The 16,567-nt window shown below is 41.8% G+C and overlaps 2 protein-coding genes across 2 annotated transcripts; both read left to right on the top strand.

Moving 5' to 3' along the window:
* The first annotated feature begins 168 nt into the window (after positions 1-168).
* Positions 169-10,167, top strand: LOC103465094 (proton channel OTOP1). The gene is made up of 5 exons (XM_017304623.2): positions 169-429; positions 795-853; positions 1,066-1,196; positions 4,787-5,697; positions 7,453-10,167. Exons 1-5 carry the CDS (start codon positions 250-252, stop codon positions 7,621-7,623), a joined length of 1,452 nt encoding a protein of 483 aa, XP_017160112.2. The 5' UTR covers positions 169-249; the 3' UTR covers positions 7,624-10,167.
* A 304-nt stretch (positions 10,168-10,471) lies between these two features.
* Positions 10,472-16,319, top strand: drd5a (dopamine receptor D5a). The gene has a single exon (XM_081607354.1). The coding sequence runs from the start codon at positions 11,801-11,803 to the stop codon at positions 13,181-13,183; it is 1,383 nt and encodes a 460-aa protein (XP_081463480.1). The 5' UTR covers positions 10,472-11,800; the 3' UTR covers positions 13,184-16,319.
* Positions 16,320-16,567: the final 248 nt, after the last annotated feature.

Genomic DNA, 16,567 nt, shown 5'->3' with positions numbered 1-16,567 from the left:
AAATTCTTTATTTCTTTTCTATTTCAACCTTGATCACACCATCCCCCACGGTGAAATATGATGATGGCACCATCATGCTGCGAGGAAGCTGGCAACAGTAGATGGCGAAAATAGATCATATAATTTCATGCCCCACTTTGAACCAAAACAAAAACAAACAAACAAAAATCATAATTATGTGCTACTTTCTGTCAAATCGATTTCCAGGAAACACCGAGCCGTTTCATGTTTATGGCTATTTTTCTGTAAATGACAAACATGGTGGAATTTGTTTCTTTTTTTTTCTCGGTAGGTGCTTTAACTCTTCTTGCCGTCCTCTCGTTGATCATGGACGCCTTGAAAATCGGATACTACGTCGGATATCGGCTGTGCTTGTCGGCAGTGCACGTAGTCTATCCCGTCATCCACGCCGTTCACACCGTAGCGCAGGTGAGTTCACAAACCTGCTTTAATATCAGCGACGTGGTAATCCTTTCTCAGCATTTTACCAGCCAGGTCCTTATTATCTGTGTGCCACCAAAGAAATCTGGATAAAGAAGTGCCCTTTGTTGCAGAAACTCTGTAATCCTCTCCTTTTCCATGTTATTTGAGTGTAACCTCATATGGCAAAGCAAATCTGTGTGGTAAAGAGACTTAAACACTCAGTTTAAGATTAGGACTCATTTTTTTTAGCATTTAACAGTGGCATTTGTGCCAAATGCTGGAACTGTGAACTTGTTTTGATTTTGGTTTTTACAAACCTTCCAAGACATTTACTTTTGTTTGTTTGTTTTTCTCTTTTTTCTACTTTGTAGGTACATTTTCTCTGGTTTCACATCAAAGATGTGATCAAGAGCTTTGAGACATTTGAAAGGTATTTGAACTTTAGTGTTTTATTATTTGAGAGTCATGTTAAAAGAATGGAAACACACATCCCACTTTTTAGACTTTTTGTACCATGTTCTAATAGATACATTTTTTCTTCTTTTTTTAAGGATTAAAAGCAAAAAAAAAAAAAAAGAATTACTCAACCTTGCAGTGCAAGTCACCAACTGTTTGATGATTATTACATAAATGTCTACTCAGGTTCGGAGTGATTCACGCGGTCTTCACCAACCTTCTCCTGTGGTGCAACGGTGTGATGTCAGAGACGGAGCATTTTATGAACAACCACATCAGAAGGACCTTCAAACTGGAATTTGAAAATATCACCGAAGGTAAGGGCCAGAGGGTCGATTGCTGCCTTGTACCTCAGAAGAAAAGTACACTTGTCCACTTGAGAGCTCACTTCAATGGATGAAAGAAAACTAAAAGAGAGGAGGGTCTGAGAGGGGAAGGGAGGGAAGCTTAGCCTCCCAGTAGGTCTTGTTTGTGTCGAACATCTCTCTATTAGGTTTCACAGCGGAGCACAGATTTGCTGGTCCTGGCTCCCCCCCTTAATGGCCCTTTCCGCACACTTCAGCCACCGCTGGCCTCTTTGGCAACCCCCCACTTGACCCTAGACATCTTTATCCCAAGGCTGCTTAGTCCCAAGGGTGCTGCAATTACAGTAACTGATACATCTAAGCCTGGGGTTGGGGGGTTCAGTTGCTCCTCCTCATATCCGGCTGGCTGTGAGGGTGGCTGCACCCTGACTGTTCCCCTTTTAATTAAAAGGTGCAGCTCCATGGTGGTGGCCTCTCATGGGCTTGAGGGGGGGGGGCACACGGCAGGGTTTTGTTAAGGTGTGCCCCTGGGGGCAACCAATAACCACAGTGGGCTTTACACGCAGTGGGTAAGTATAAAACATACATTCAACTGCAGGTGCGTTCAGGTACCGGGGGAAATTTCAGTAAAATATTACCTGCTATGGCTGAACACTGAAAAGCAACAAAAACAGATCAGGTGAAGAGCTTTGATTTACTGTTGTTAGGAAAATTATTTAATATTATATACCGAAGAATGAGTTCAGTTCCAGAGACAAGTTCAAACGCGCATCAATGCATTTTGAGGAAAAGAGGAAGCTTGCAAATCTCTGAACTTTATCCCCAAATGTGAAGCATGGAGGTGGCAGCATTATGCTGTGGGACTCTTGCTGAAGGGGGAATTTGTTCCCTTCATAAAACAGATGGCATCAAAAACATGATGTGGAAACATTGAAGCAACATTTCAAGACGTCAGCCACACTCAATGTTTTGGAGCGATCGTCACAAAGCCAACAGCTCCGTACCAAAATATTTGACCAAAGTCATACAATTTAATTTTAAGAATGCATGTAAACTTTTTTTTCCTGGCTTTCTCTTGTTCCCCCAACTTTCTGGCTTCACATTACTTTTAAATATTGCAGGTCTTTCTAATTTCAACAAGTATTTTTTTTATGCCATATTATGACCAAAGGTCTTGCGTGTTGTTTCATCAAATGACAGAAAATGTCTCATAAAAAGAAAGCTCTTCAGATTTTTACAACCTCCTACAAAAGGACGCACGAAGTCGTTTTTTTGAGGTGTTGCCTTAAAATGCACGAATGCACCATTTAACTCAAATCTTGTGAATCAGAACTTTACGATTTCATCTGAACAGAAAAATGAAAAGGTAACTTTTTTAATTAGTGGAAAGAAATCCTCTAAAAGTGTCTCTTATGTCATTTTGCAATAATTTTGCTTATCCTGACTAATCTGAAATGTAAAAAAACCTGATGTAATGTCAAAGAGGAAACGTCTTTTCACACCGCCTATGTAAATATTATCATTTTACCAGTTGTTTTGTAGCATAAAGCCCTGACTTAAAAGGTACATATTTGTTCATTTTCATTAACATACGCCTTATACGACTTCATAAGAATACTAATTCTTATGTAATGAATCACGTTTTATCCTGTTGCTAGAGGTGGAGCTGATCCAGTGTTTGTTTAGCAGGAATATTGTAGTGGCTTAGAGGCATTTACTCAAACGATGAATGGAAATGTTGGCAAGTTGAAGCCTGCTGAGGTAATGCTGCTTACGCACTCGTTTCATCCATAAAAAGACATTATTCCAAACTGATTCAACTGGTTTGACTGGTCTAATATTTTACGCTATATTTAAGATCTTGATATTCTTTACAAGCTGGTCTGATACAAGCAAACTTTGGAACCAGTTAAGAATCCCTGCTGGCCTGGGGGGCCCAGGATGACAGAAATGAACTCTTATTGGGTTTAACAATAATGTCCATGTCGTGTAAATATGTAACGTTTACAGATGTTACAAATTACTTTTATTTTGCTCCAGTGTCATTTAGTTCATCATGCCAAAAATATCTTCAAAAATGGATTTTCACTTATTTATAACGTTAACTTCAAATACTTCTTACCAGTATTTCACTAGAAATTAGTAACGATTTCTGCCAGCAGTTATCAATTAAATTACAAAAATGAAAATTTAACGTTCACAGTAGCTGTGGTGAAAACACCAAGAAACTCACAATGTGTTACAAGTTATAATTGTATAAGAAAGACTGGACAAAGAATTAACAACAAAAATGGAAATATAAATTAATTTGATTGAAATAGAAAACTTTGCAGAGAATGTATTGTAGCTATCTCAGTTATTTTAAAATGCGTAATGACTGCATGCAGATTTATACCAACAAATCTCAACTCTCTATATTAAGTATTTTCTCTTATTTCCATATGTATATTCTTTTTTTCTTTTATTGGGTATTGCCTTTACAATACTCAACAGCAAACGTCTCACTTATTTTCTCCTGACAGTGTAGGGTAAAAATGTCATCGGCACAAAATTTACAGCAAAAAAGAATGGGAGGGAAAACGGCCCTTTGTTTAACTCCATTAGAAATGATAAGTATGTGATTTTGTGACTTAATGATGACATTTGTTGAACCGAGTGCATAAATTGATACACTGAAAATACCATGCTGCTGGATCGTAAACATGTGCCAACCACACACTCAAAGCAACAGGCGATACATTTAGTTTCACTGAATTCCCAAGAAGCATTTAACAAATTAAAACCTACTGTAAAAAAAATAAAATAAAATAAAAAATACAGCATCTACAGCTAACTTTACTGCAATGCTTTATAAGTAGGATTGAATGAAATATATCTATGGTTGGATTGAATTAGCTTTTTCCTTGTAAAGATGTGCTACGAATTGGAATTACATAAATAAATTGAATTGGATTAAATATTATATCTAGTATTACTATTCTGTTATTGTTAGGCATTTTGAACTCTTTGCTAAGAGTGAACATTTGCGTTGTGCAAATAACTTCCTCACATATTCTTAAAATCCCTTACATTAGAATTGCTTTTAGAGACCAGTGTTTGTCTCTCCGTAAATGAGACTGTATGTTGTAAGACGTTTTGAACTAAAACATCTCATCTGCACATCAAAATAGCAACGATTGCTGCATATTATTTAACCTTATATTGTATTTAGACCTAATGAGTTTGATGGAATCTTATTAAATTACAAAAATTCTGTTCAGATGAGTTTCTCTGCGTCCACCTGATTAATATTGCAATGTTATGGTAAGTGTGGTAATATTACTTAATTACTCCTGTATACTTTATTGTTATCTTATGTAACAGGTCTCCTTTGTTGTAGATTTCTTAATGTTTACAGATTCTTTCTTCCCTTCACTAAACTTAGTGCTTCATTCTTTCCAGAAATGCCGACACGTTGTTAAACCTTTTGGTTTCTCCCATTGTTAAGTTTCAATAGACGGGTGTGTTTTAATAATGGTTGGCATAACAACGATATTTTGTTGTGTAACTTGTAATTTGTCTCTCATGCCTTTGTACGCATTCTTGTTTGACCTGTTTTCCAGGGGAGCCGAAGCCGGAGCTGCAATGCAACTGCACAACGAGCACATGCGCCCTGTTCTCCCAGAGCTTCACGTACCTCTTCCCGTTCAACATTGAGTACCACATCTTTGTCTCTGTGCTGCTTTTTGTCATGTGGAAAAACATTGGACGCACCATCGACGTGTCCTCAAACAGAAAAAGTCTGGTCACCAAAACACAGGGGTTGACTTTGGGCCCCATTCTAGGTCTCCTCGCACTGGTCAGCACTATCGGAATACTGGTGGTCTACATTATGCGGTTAGAGGGCCCCCGGGAAGTTCACCATTCAGCCATTTCTATGTTCTACATTTACGGCATCGTCATGCTGGTGGTCATGTGTTCTGCTGGCGCTCTGGGTTTGCTCATCTACCGAGCAAACCACATGCCTCTCGACGCATCAAAGAACCCTTCGAGACAGCTGGACACGGAGCTGCTGTTCGGGTCGGCCCTGGGCTCCTGGTTCCTGTCCTGGTGCAGCATCGTGTCAGTACTGAGCAGCAACAGTGACTCTCCTTACCGCTGGACCAACCTAATCTACTCCCTTCTCATTGTTCTGGAGAAGTACGTCCAGAACCTCTTCATCATCGAGTCCCTGTATCGCCAGCAGGAGAGCGTGGAGAGGGCGGACCCGGAGTTGCCCACCAATCCGGAGGTTTCCTCAGTGACTGCGTCTCTGCCTCCCTTACACGGGATTGACAACCAGGCATACGAGTCTCCAGGCGGGGGCTCCGGCCCCACGGAGAACGAGCAGGAGGAGAACGGGCAGGTGTACGGATCCCAGTGGAAGCAGTCGAATGTGCCGCTGCCCATTGACTCTCACGTTGTGGAACCCTTGAACATGAAGAGGCTCATCCTGAAGAACATTGCTGTTTTACTGTTATTGTGCAATGTTTCGGTAAGTTTTTCTACACACCGTCAAAACCATGTAAACAGGATTCACAACCTAGCTTGTAAAGTAACTCAAACAAGCTTTTGAGACGTAGTAATAATCTACTGCCTAAAATTTGTGGCACTTTTTGGGGGGGTTTGCAATGAATTAAGGAACTAGTGTTTTCATACTACACAGCAAAAAGCCCAGTGTTAATTTAACTCTTTCAGTGTTTATATAGTCCACACTCTTCAGAGTTAAATTAACACTGGGCTTTTTGCTGTGTACATGACTGTTTCCCTTCATTTTAAAAACAATATTGTCTTGATTCAGTCTCATACTTTAAAGAAAAACTTTTAGAAACCTTGCAGCTGGAAAATCCTAAATTTATACAAGATATTATGTGCACATAGTATCTTGTATAAGTTACTAACTCTCTGGTGAAGTACTCAACTATATGAGTATCATGCTTTTCAAAAGTGCTCACAAAGCAAATGTTTTCACATTTTGTTAAGCTATAACCACAAACAATGCATTTCATATGTGAAATGGATGAAAAAGTCAACACTAAATTCACTTATTTTGTTTCTTTACATACAACTTTGAAATGTGTTTTGTGTACTTTGTCTCCTGAGTCCATACTTTGCATTGAAAGGTGATTTACCAATCACAGCTGCAGCTGTCTTGGAATATGTCTCTAGCAGCTTTGCAGATCTAGAAAAAGATGTTTTCCCATCATTTTCTTTCTCGCAAATAGATCAATCTAAGTTAGACTGGATAGAAAGCACCTATGAACGTAATACTTTAATGCTGTGCCAAAGATTTTCAGTGGGATTGTACATTTAAGGTTTTGTTCAGTTGGAAGACAAACCAAGTCTTTAGGATTTCCTTGTTGTTAACTCTGTCCATTTTCCCTCCAACTCTGTCCAACTACTCTTCCTCTGCTGAGGATTAGCAACCCCAGATCATGATGCTGCCACTGCCATTTCGTTTGGGCTGACATCTAGTGCTGATTTTTCCGTATCCTTTATGTGGCTTGTGGCAAACGGCAAACTAGATATCTTGTGGCTTTCTTCCAACAATTGTTTTTGTGCGCGCAGCTGATAGTGACAGAACGTCCCACCCGAGTTTTGGATCGCTGCAGCTCCTCCAGAGCTTCCATGGACCTTTTGGATGCTACTTTGATTAATGCTCACTTTAGCCAAGTTTGTCAGTGTAGCGTAGGCCAGGATTTGTTGGGTTTTCAGTCACGCTGTCCTCTCATCGCTTTCAGGTGATGGATTGAACTCAGCTCCTCCACAACTTTCTCTCTGACATGTCCTGTGTTTCTTTGTTTTTTATGATGGTGTTAACTACTGTTGTCTAGCAAACCTCTGAGGCCCTTACAGAATATGCATAGGCGGAATCTGTTCACTGATTAGGTTGGCTTAGAAACCAAGGGGTTGTACTTGATTTTATTTAGGGGTATCAAAGTAAAGGGGGATACCTGTGCGATGTTGTGCACAGCCAACATTGATTGAATTTTATTTGTTTTAAACTTTGAATGTGCTCCATCACTTTCTTCTACTTTCCAATGAAAAACTCCTTTGTGTTTCGCTAACGAAATATTGAAACACTGAAATCTGAATCTCTAATGACAAAATGTGAAAGATTTTTTATTCAATTGGACGGACATACAAGTCCGGAAATAATAAGTGTAAAGTGTCATTCCAGTGAGTCAAGTTTCCCCTTGTTTCATGTTTTAAAATTATTTTTCAAAAACCACATCTTTTGTTCTTCCAGCTGTGGATCCTTCCCGCCTTCGGCTGCAGGCCGCAGTATGACAACGGCCTGGAAGAGGAGACGTTCGGCTTCAGCACGTGGACCAATGTTCTCAATTTTGCCATTCCTCTCAGCCTCTTCTACCGCATGCACTCCGTGGCCTCCCTGTTTGAGGTGTTTCGCCGAGTCTGACTGAAGAGCCGGCGAGCAGTGACCGACAAGATGCGCCGGAACCCTCGCCAGCAACCAGCCGTTGCACTGCGGCGCAGTTCAGTTGTTCAGGAGGCCGTCAGGGTCACTTCTGCTGCAGACTGGAAAGAAAAAACTAAACTTTGGAGAGACGAACCATATAGCCTGTGCTCCTTGAAGAATGACAGAAAGTGTTTTATACATATTTATGGGGAGAATATAGGTATTTTGCAAAATTTATAGGGACTCTTTAGTACTTTATAATCTGTTCTGATAATTGTTTCAACTGGGGTACAATCCATTGTAGAACTGAATGCTTAATCTGAAATGCACATTATATATTCTCATAATCGTGACTAAATACAGACTGTAGAAAACTGACCAACTGACCTGAAGTTAACAATGCAGCCACTGCATACAATGTAAATGGATAACGTTCTCTGTTTAAAGTTTAGATAGAGATGTAAAACAGAATGCATACTAGAATTGCAAGTTTGCAGTTACAATCTTATCACAATATTTTTGCATTTTGTTACTAGTTGGACATTAGTTCTCAGCTCGTTTGCCTCTCAGCCACCAGAGTCGTCGTATGCTCTGGATCTTTAATCCGTTCATCTGATTGGAAGATGTATTTCAAATTGTTACATTAAAATGTTTCACTTTGTGATAAAATTCACGATGTTATCACGCGTCAGGGTAGGCGGACTTCTTTAATTTCACACCAGAAAATATTGTTACTGTCGTTACCAGCCACCACAGATGAGTGCTGTCGCTAATGGAAATGCAATAAAAACAATCATAGTCTGGGACAAAACTTTGCACTAAAGGCGTTACTATGAAATTTTGCTGAAAGTTTTATTCAGGTGTCCGATTGAGTTCTCAGTCTGGTGCTATCCTTTTGGGTTCTCTATGTGCCAAGTTGTAGAAAACAAACAAACAACAACAACAACAAAAAATTACAATTATTCTCGCATATTACTGTAGTCCTGTATGTCCTGCTACTCTGATCAAAATCTCTCAGCTGCTCTATTTTTTGCCTATTTGATTAAATTGTGCTTTCAAGAGATTACATCAATATTTATGTATATATTCTGTGTATACAATAAAAAAATATTTTTCTTTTTCCAGCTTGAGACTTATTTTATTTTCCTTTCTTTTTTTTGTCTTACAAAGGATCAATGCCACTTGAACATTTCCACTTCACTTTGCAACCACAAACTTACGTTCATTTTATTGGGATTTTAAACAACAAATATAGCATGATTGGGAAGTGGAAGAAAATTGTACATGCAAAATGGTGTGTGTGTGTGACAGAAGCTAACACTCCTCATCACCCTGAACACACCGTCCGCACGGTGAAACATGGTGGTAACCGCTTTATGCTGGGGGAATGTTCTTCTTCAGCAGGGACAGGGAAGTTGGCAAGAGTTGGTGGCAAGACGGATGAACCGGAACACAGGGAAATCACTGAAGAAAAATGGTTAGAGACTGCAAACAATGGTGGAAGTTCACCTTCCAACACACACACACACACACACACACACACACACACACACACACACACACACACACACACACACACACACACACACACACACACGCACGCACACACACACACACACACACACACACACACACACACACACACACAACCCGAGCTGCAATAGATGGGTTTAGTTTAGAGAACATTATCGTGTTGGAATTGAAATCTGTTTACGGACGTTTCCTATCAGTTGAGCGTTTGTTAGTGAGGCAGTGAGATGTACAACCGGCTTGCAGCACCCATTCACACCACTGGGTGGAGCCAGACTGGTTTGAAGCACAACGGACACTTATTTTGTGTGCTTTTCACTAAATACGTGTGTGTGTGTGGGGGGGGGGCGATAAAATCTTTGACAAATACAAATCTAGTTTTAAGCGACTTCCAAAAAGCAAAACAAATATTTCTCTTTTCATGTTGAATTTTTAAATTGCGATATTCTGTACTTTCTTTTTTTTTTTTCTTGTTTGTTTGAAAATGAAGTCAGTCCATTGCAGCTTTGACGACGAAAAACAAAGGTTCCCTCACAACACTTGAATGTGTGCATAACGCCCTTGTGACGTTTGCGAAGTGCAGAGGTTTCCTATAAATGCCGGACGGGACGCCGTTTTGCCTCCTGACGTGGCCTGATCCCCGCAGATTATGGGTCAGGCTACTCCAAGAGAATTTGGCACCGGGCGTCAAGGGGATTATTCCAGCATAGTGTCTGAACGATTTGACAGGCACGCAGACACTTCTAAAAATAACCGTGACGTTTCAGAGGCGGAAGCCGGGCCGCTGTTGCCGCTGCACTGACACGCGGCGCTCCTCGCTCTCCATGCCCGATGAGTGCGAGTGTGTGACTCACCGGCTTTGAAAAGAAAAGTCCCTGAAGAGGATGAGCTTTGACCTCCCAGTCAGGGATTGTTCGAGGGGGATAAACAAGCACCTGGGATCAGGAATAGTCCGAGAAATATGTTCCAGCACACTGAAGTGTCGAAATGGCAGCTTATATGTAAAATTTTTTTTTTTTTAAAGAAATGAAGGATAGATAAAACAAAACAAAAAAACAACTATAATGCTAAAAATACGTTTGAACGTAAGCTGTTTCGTAAACTCCCAAACTACATCCTGGTCCTCTTTGCTGCGGGCTGCCTGCGTTTCAGCACCACGGACAGAGTCTGTGTTGGTTGTTCAGCGAACTGTCAGACAGTTCGCTGTGTTTGAGTGCAGCGCCTATTCAAATCATTTGACCTTTTTTCACCTCTCCTCGATAAGGATACATGTTTTTTTATGATTATTATTTATTATTCTTATATAAAAATTTGTTTCAACCTGGGAATGGTTTGCTGTGCGACATTTGTTTCTCCCCCAGACACAGTTTTACATGTTGGCCAAAAAAAAAAAAAAGAAAAAAAAAGTTACATTTTGGTCTCATATTACCAGCGCGTGTGTGTCTTTGTTGCGGTGTCCTCTGTGGAGCTTGTGGGAACGTTCTCATGACAGACAGATTCCCCCACCTGAGTTTTGGATCTCTGCGCCAGAGTCGTCTCCTTTACCTGCCTGTCAAGATGAAGTAGACAGTCGTATCTTGGTCGGTTTGCAGTCGTGGCATAGCTACTCTTTCCAACAGAGCTTTGTGGAAACATCTAAAGCTTGTGACACCGTTAACACCCCGCTTTAAACGTCTTAAACATGTTTAACGCGTTTCTTAGTCTGCGGTGTATTTGCTTATATGTTACCTAACAAACATCTTAAGTCTACAGAGAACACCTGAAGTTTTACTTGGATTTTAAACCCACCCAGAGTGATTCTCTTTACTACTTACGTGGACCGGATTTGATTTAGGTGTAGCAGAGCAAAAGGGGCTGGATACAAATGAACGCCGCACTTTGCCGCACTGCTTTATAACGTTTTGTCGCATAAAATTCAAATAACATCTGTTGGATTTTGTTGTTTCAAAGTATCTCAAGTATGAGAAAGTTGAGGGGGTGTGAATACTTTCGCGAAGTTGCACCCGATTATCTTATGTGGAACGCGTTGCTGCTTCTCTGTCGTATTTATTTTTCCTTCACTGCATGGCGTTAAATATAAAGCAGGCAAGAAGAATAAAAGAAAATAGTTTTTTTCTTCTTCTTCTTCTTTTATTGTGAAGCCTTTAATTACGCACTTTAGAGTGTCCCAATGAGACATCTTGTTGGTCCTCAGTGCGCAATTGTGCGTTATTGCCACGCACAAGGAAGGCGTAATGGTGCATGCGCCAATACCTGATGAGATGTTCGTGTGAGCGTGCGTCGATGTGTGTGAGAGTAACGCTGTAGGGACTCCCTTCTCGTCCTCAACTTGCTCAGAATATCTTGGACTGACGGATCCAGAGGGGCAGCCCGGTCACACGACCGGAGCGCCCGGGTTTTCCCCCCAATATGCTTCACCCCCTGCTCGCCGCGTTTGGGTCCTTCAGCGCGCCGTGTGCGTCGTTTGGTTTAATTCCAAAGCTCCCTGCTCTTTCTTTCCCTCTATTCTGCGCTGCGCATCAAGGTGGCTACCCGGCGGGTCATCGCGGACAGTCCGGCGACTGGCTGAAAGCTGAGCCCGCCCGCACGCACGGAGATACGGACCGCAGTTTTACTTGAAGAGAGGAGGTGTGTAAGGGGAGGGGGGATGGAGAACCCGGCCAGGTATCTCTCTTCGGTGCAGGGGATCGATTCCGTGCCGGCGCCCCTCGGAGAGATCATGTGGAACAGCACTGAAACGGAGGCGACAAACGACGGCGGGAAGGATATGGTGGTGCGCACGGTGACCGGCTGCCTGCTGTCCTTGCTCATCCTTTGGACTCTGCTGGGGAACATCCTGGTGTGCTCCGCGGTGCTGCGCTTTCGGCACCTGCGGACCAAAGTCACCAACATCTTCATCGTGTCCCTGGCTCTGTCGGATTTATTCGTGGCCGTGCTGGTGATGCCCTGGAAGGCTGTGGCGGAAGTGGCCGGGTACTGGCCGTTTGGCACTTTTTGCAACGTCTGGGTCGCCTTCGACATCATGTGTTCCACCGCGTCCATCCTCAACCTCTGCATCATCAGCGTGGATCGGTACTGGGCCATCTCCAGCCCCTTTCGATACGAGAGGAAAATGACCCAGCGGGTCGCCTTTGTCATGATCAGCATCACCTGGACACTCTCCGTGCTGATTTCATTCATACCGGTCCAGCTGAACTGGCACAAAGCCACCGCCGACGGGTTGGCCGGAGCGCACAACTCCTCAGCGAGTCGGCAACTGGAGGAGAACTGCGACTCCAGCCTGAGCCGCGAGTACGCAATCTCCTCCTCGCTCATAAGTTTCTATATTCCCGTGGCGATCATGATTGTAACGTACACCAGGATATATCGAATTGCTCAGATCCAGATCAGAAGGATAGCGTCCCTGGAGAGAGCGGCGGAGCACGCGCAAAGCTGCCGAAGCAACAGGATAGAGTGCCAACACCACAACACGCTGAAGACTTCGATCAAACGGGAGACCAAAGTGTTTAAAACTCTTTCGGTGATCATGGGCGTTTTCGTGTGCTGCTGGTTGCCCTTTTTCGTGTTGAACTGCATGGTCCCGTTCTGCAACAAGCCGGCTGCGGACCGAGACGCGGGCCTGCCGTGCGTCAGCGAGACGACCTTTGACGTCTTCGTGTGGTTCGGTTGGGCCAACTCCTCCCTCAACCCCATCATCTACGCCTTCAACAACGAGTTCAGGAAGGCCTTCGCCAGCCTCCTGGGCTGCCGCTACTTCTGCTCCAGCACGCCCGTGGAGACGGTGAACATCAGCAACGAGCTGGTCTCCTACAACCAGGACACGATCATCCACAAGGAGATCGCCAACGCGTACGTCAACATGATCCCCAACGTGGTCGAATGTATGGAGCACGAGGAGACGTTCGACAGGATCTCGCAGTTTTCTCACAACAACGACAACGCCACAGACTCCGTTTGCGACTTGGAGGACTGCGAAGCGGACATCAGTCTGGACAGGTTGTCACCTTTCACCCCAAACGGATTACACTGACTCCACACGGTGCGTCACTTGTGTTGGTGATTCTCAGAGCCGGCCCAAACTTATCCGGGGGCCCTGGGCAGAATTTGATTCGGAGGCCCACTTCTGATTAAGCTCAACAACTGTCAGCAACTAAAGCGCCACAATTTTATGTTGTCCATGCTTGATCATTATTTAAATTCTGCATTTGAACATCTTGGTTTACAGTGAAATAGTCGGCCAACACAAACAAACAAACAAACAAACAAACAAACAAACAAATTCTTAAAGGGATAGTTCAGATTTTTATCAACTTGAGGGTAAATAATCAGAGCTGGGCCAAGAGAATCAAAGGACAGCCTCAGATTCAAAATGTTCGTAGAGATTTATGGGAACACAAAAATGTGAACCTTCAAACTGTTTGAATTAATGCATTATAAAGTTAAAAAGCAAGGTATTTACACTGGGCAAACACACTGTGGAACAACTGTGCTCAGGCAGTCTGGTCAAAGTAAGTACAGTGCCTTGCAGAAGCACTCCCAACCCTTAAACTTTCTTTTACATTTTGTCACATTAGAGACAAATTTAACTGGTATTTTATGTGATCGACCAAGACAAAAATATTTAAATGCAAAAAAAAAAAAAAAAAATCCACCAGTCATCACCCAAATAGTAAAGAGAGTTCACCTATTTGTAATTTAATCTCAGTAAAAGTCCCGGTTTTCACAAAGATCAATGAACGCAGCTGTCAAATCAGGTATAAAGCTGTAGAGAAGCTTAGCGTTATGTTATAAAACAGAACGGCAAGCTTTGAACATCTTAGATCTTAATCTGAAAATGGAAAATGCATCACACTGCTGCAAAACCCGCCAAAATACCAGTACACCTAAATTAAAAGCCTGCAGTGTATGTTCTGGACATGTATCGGTCATTAGCCGCCACACAGAAATTCTAAAGAACTATTACCTTAAATTATGCAAAGATTAGCCCTGTGTAATAGGAAAAGCTAACTTGTTTAATCTCTATGTTACTTTGCTGAAAACTATGCTAATAAATATTATGTGGGCTAATCATTTAAAATCATTCAACTGACCTTTTCTGTCTCAATAAAAGCACATTTCTAAATTTCTACAAGTAAAAAAAGCACCCTGGTTTTGTCAGTAGGTGTGACAGCTCTAGAGAAACTTTCCTTTTGTGGGAATGAGGGCAAAATCGAGGTATTAAAATATTTGACACCTAACCTAAATTCGCAAGCTGGGAAAGGAAAGCATAGATCAGAGAAGCATCCAACAGGACTATGGCAACTTTGGAGGAGCTTCAGAGATCGACAGCTCGGGGGAGAGAATGTGTCGACAGCAAAACTATCAGTCATCTGGCACACAAATAGCATAATCCTAAAAAAAACAAAAAAAAAACTTTGTAAAAGACATGAAACTGGGGTGGAGGCTTGCCTTTCAGTAAGACAGTGACCTTAAACAGACAACCAGAAGAATGGTTTAGATGAAAGTGTGTTCATGCTTTTAAGTGATCAGAGAGTTCACACCGAAATCCAATTCAGAAAATAAGACCTGACAATTTATGTTCACTGATGCTTTCCATGCAGTCTGACTGAGCTTCAGCTGCTTTGCTATTCTAAGAAGTATCTCCATCTCCAGATGGGTAAAGACGGTAGAGAAACAGACGTGGTGGTGCGATCGTACCTAAAGCTGGATGCACACAGTATTGACTTGAGGGGCCTGAATACAAATCCACACATCTACACATTTTAGATTTATATACAAAAAGTATAACCATCCAACATTTCCCAACCACTTCACACTTTGTAATGGTATATCACATAAAATCCCAATAAATGACATTGATACTGGTTATTTTGATGTTAAGAAATCTGGAAAGATTCAAGAGGTATGTAAACTTTTGCAAGGGACAAAAGCAAGGCAGTGTAGATTTTTTTTTTTTTTTTTACATTTTTTATAACTCCACATTTGTCAACTTCCCCTTTGGTCCTAAGTGTTATTAGGAGCCCAGAGGCCGACTGGAGTGGCAGCTAAGCTCCAGCATTTCCTGCTTTGGGCCGGCTCTGATGCTTCCATCATCGTTAATTTTCCCAGAAGCCCCTCTCCATTGGAGTGGGGCACAACATAGGGGTTCCCTGAGCTACTGTGGTGGGGTCTGACGACCTTCCCGTAGACACGGTAGACCACCCCGCTATGGCTTTACATCATATATAAAACGTGACGTTGTTGTCCTGTTCTGAAAACAAACAAAAAAAACGTGACGTGTAGATGTTTATTTACTTGACAATTAAAGTCCGTGTTCCTTCGCTCAAAGGTTCAGTGTTGCTGAAACTGTTGCTAACTAAAAAGGCTTTACTCGGTGCGCCAGTGTCTATAACGTCCGTCTACTCCGAGGATCCACAAAAGAGACTTTCCGCCTCTTTACTAACCATCAAGCGTACTCAGCGCCCACCTTTCCATTGAGCGTGAAAACTGAGGGCAGCCTTACGAGACAGTGTGACTGAAACAGTCCAATGCAGTCAATTTAGCGCCTTACAGCCTGGTGAACAAAGAGATTTGAGACATGCAAGGAATGTGTCCTGTAGAGTTTAAGTTACGTGATGCCAAAATGCATTATTGAAGCGTTTCGCCACACCGACCTCCCAGGTGACTCTCTTTTTAGCACATGCGCTCAGGACATGTGGACACTTTAATCTGAGCTGCCACAGGCTTTTTAATAGAGAGGCAAAAGCACAAAATCTAACGTGAAGGATACACAGAGGAAGTCTGCGTGTGCTGGAATCTCTAACTCACATCTTAAAGTAACAATTGTTTTAACACATTGCTATTGTCAGAGTTATTTTCTATGATGTTTAATTTCACACAGAGGCCAAAATATTTGTGTAACGCTTCATCTGTGTGAGACCCAACTCACACAGCTGAGACCCAACTCCGTCTGATCAGACTCGAAGACGAAAAGAAAAAGAAAAAAAAAGAAAAGAAAAGAAAAAGTCTCCCAGACATTACTTGAAACCAATCGGACAGCACAGCTGGATATCACATCCACATCCTGATGACCTGATCTGAATGTATTTACTGTCCTTTTCAATGGTGAAGTGTGTCATAATTTGTCTAATAAAATAAAAGGCTGTCATTCAGAGTGGAGTACAGCGCATGCGTATCTTCCTGAAGTATTGTTTTCCATAAACACAAAACTATTGGTTTATATATATATATATATATATATATATATATATATATATATATATATATATATATATACATCTCTGGAAAAAGTTAAGAGACCGCTTAAAATGATCAGTGTCTCTGATTTGACCCTTTATAGGTTTATTGTTTGAGTAAAATGAACATTGTTCTTTTATTCTATGAACTACTGACAACATGTCCCCGAAATCCCAAG

This window comes from Poecilia reticulata, chromosome 5 (assembly GCF_904066995.2).
Source record: "Poecilia reticulata chromosome 5, P_reticulata-male-v2, whole genome shotgun sequence".
Lineage (NCBI taxonomy): Eukaryota > Metazoa > Chordata > Actinopteri > Cyprinodontiformes > Poeciliidae > Poecilia > Poecilia reticulata.
The sequence above is the reverse complement of the archived record's forward strand: the minus strand, read 5'-3'. Positions and strand labels throughout refer to the sequence as shown.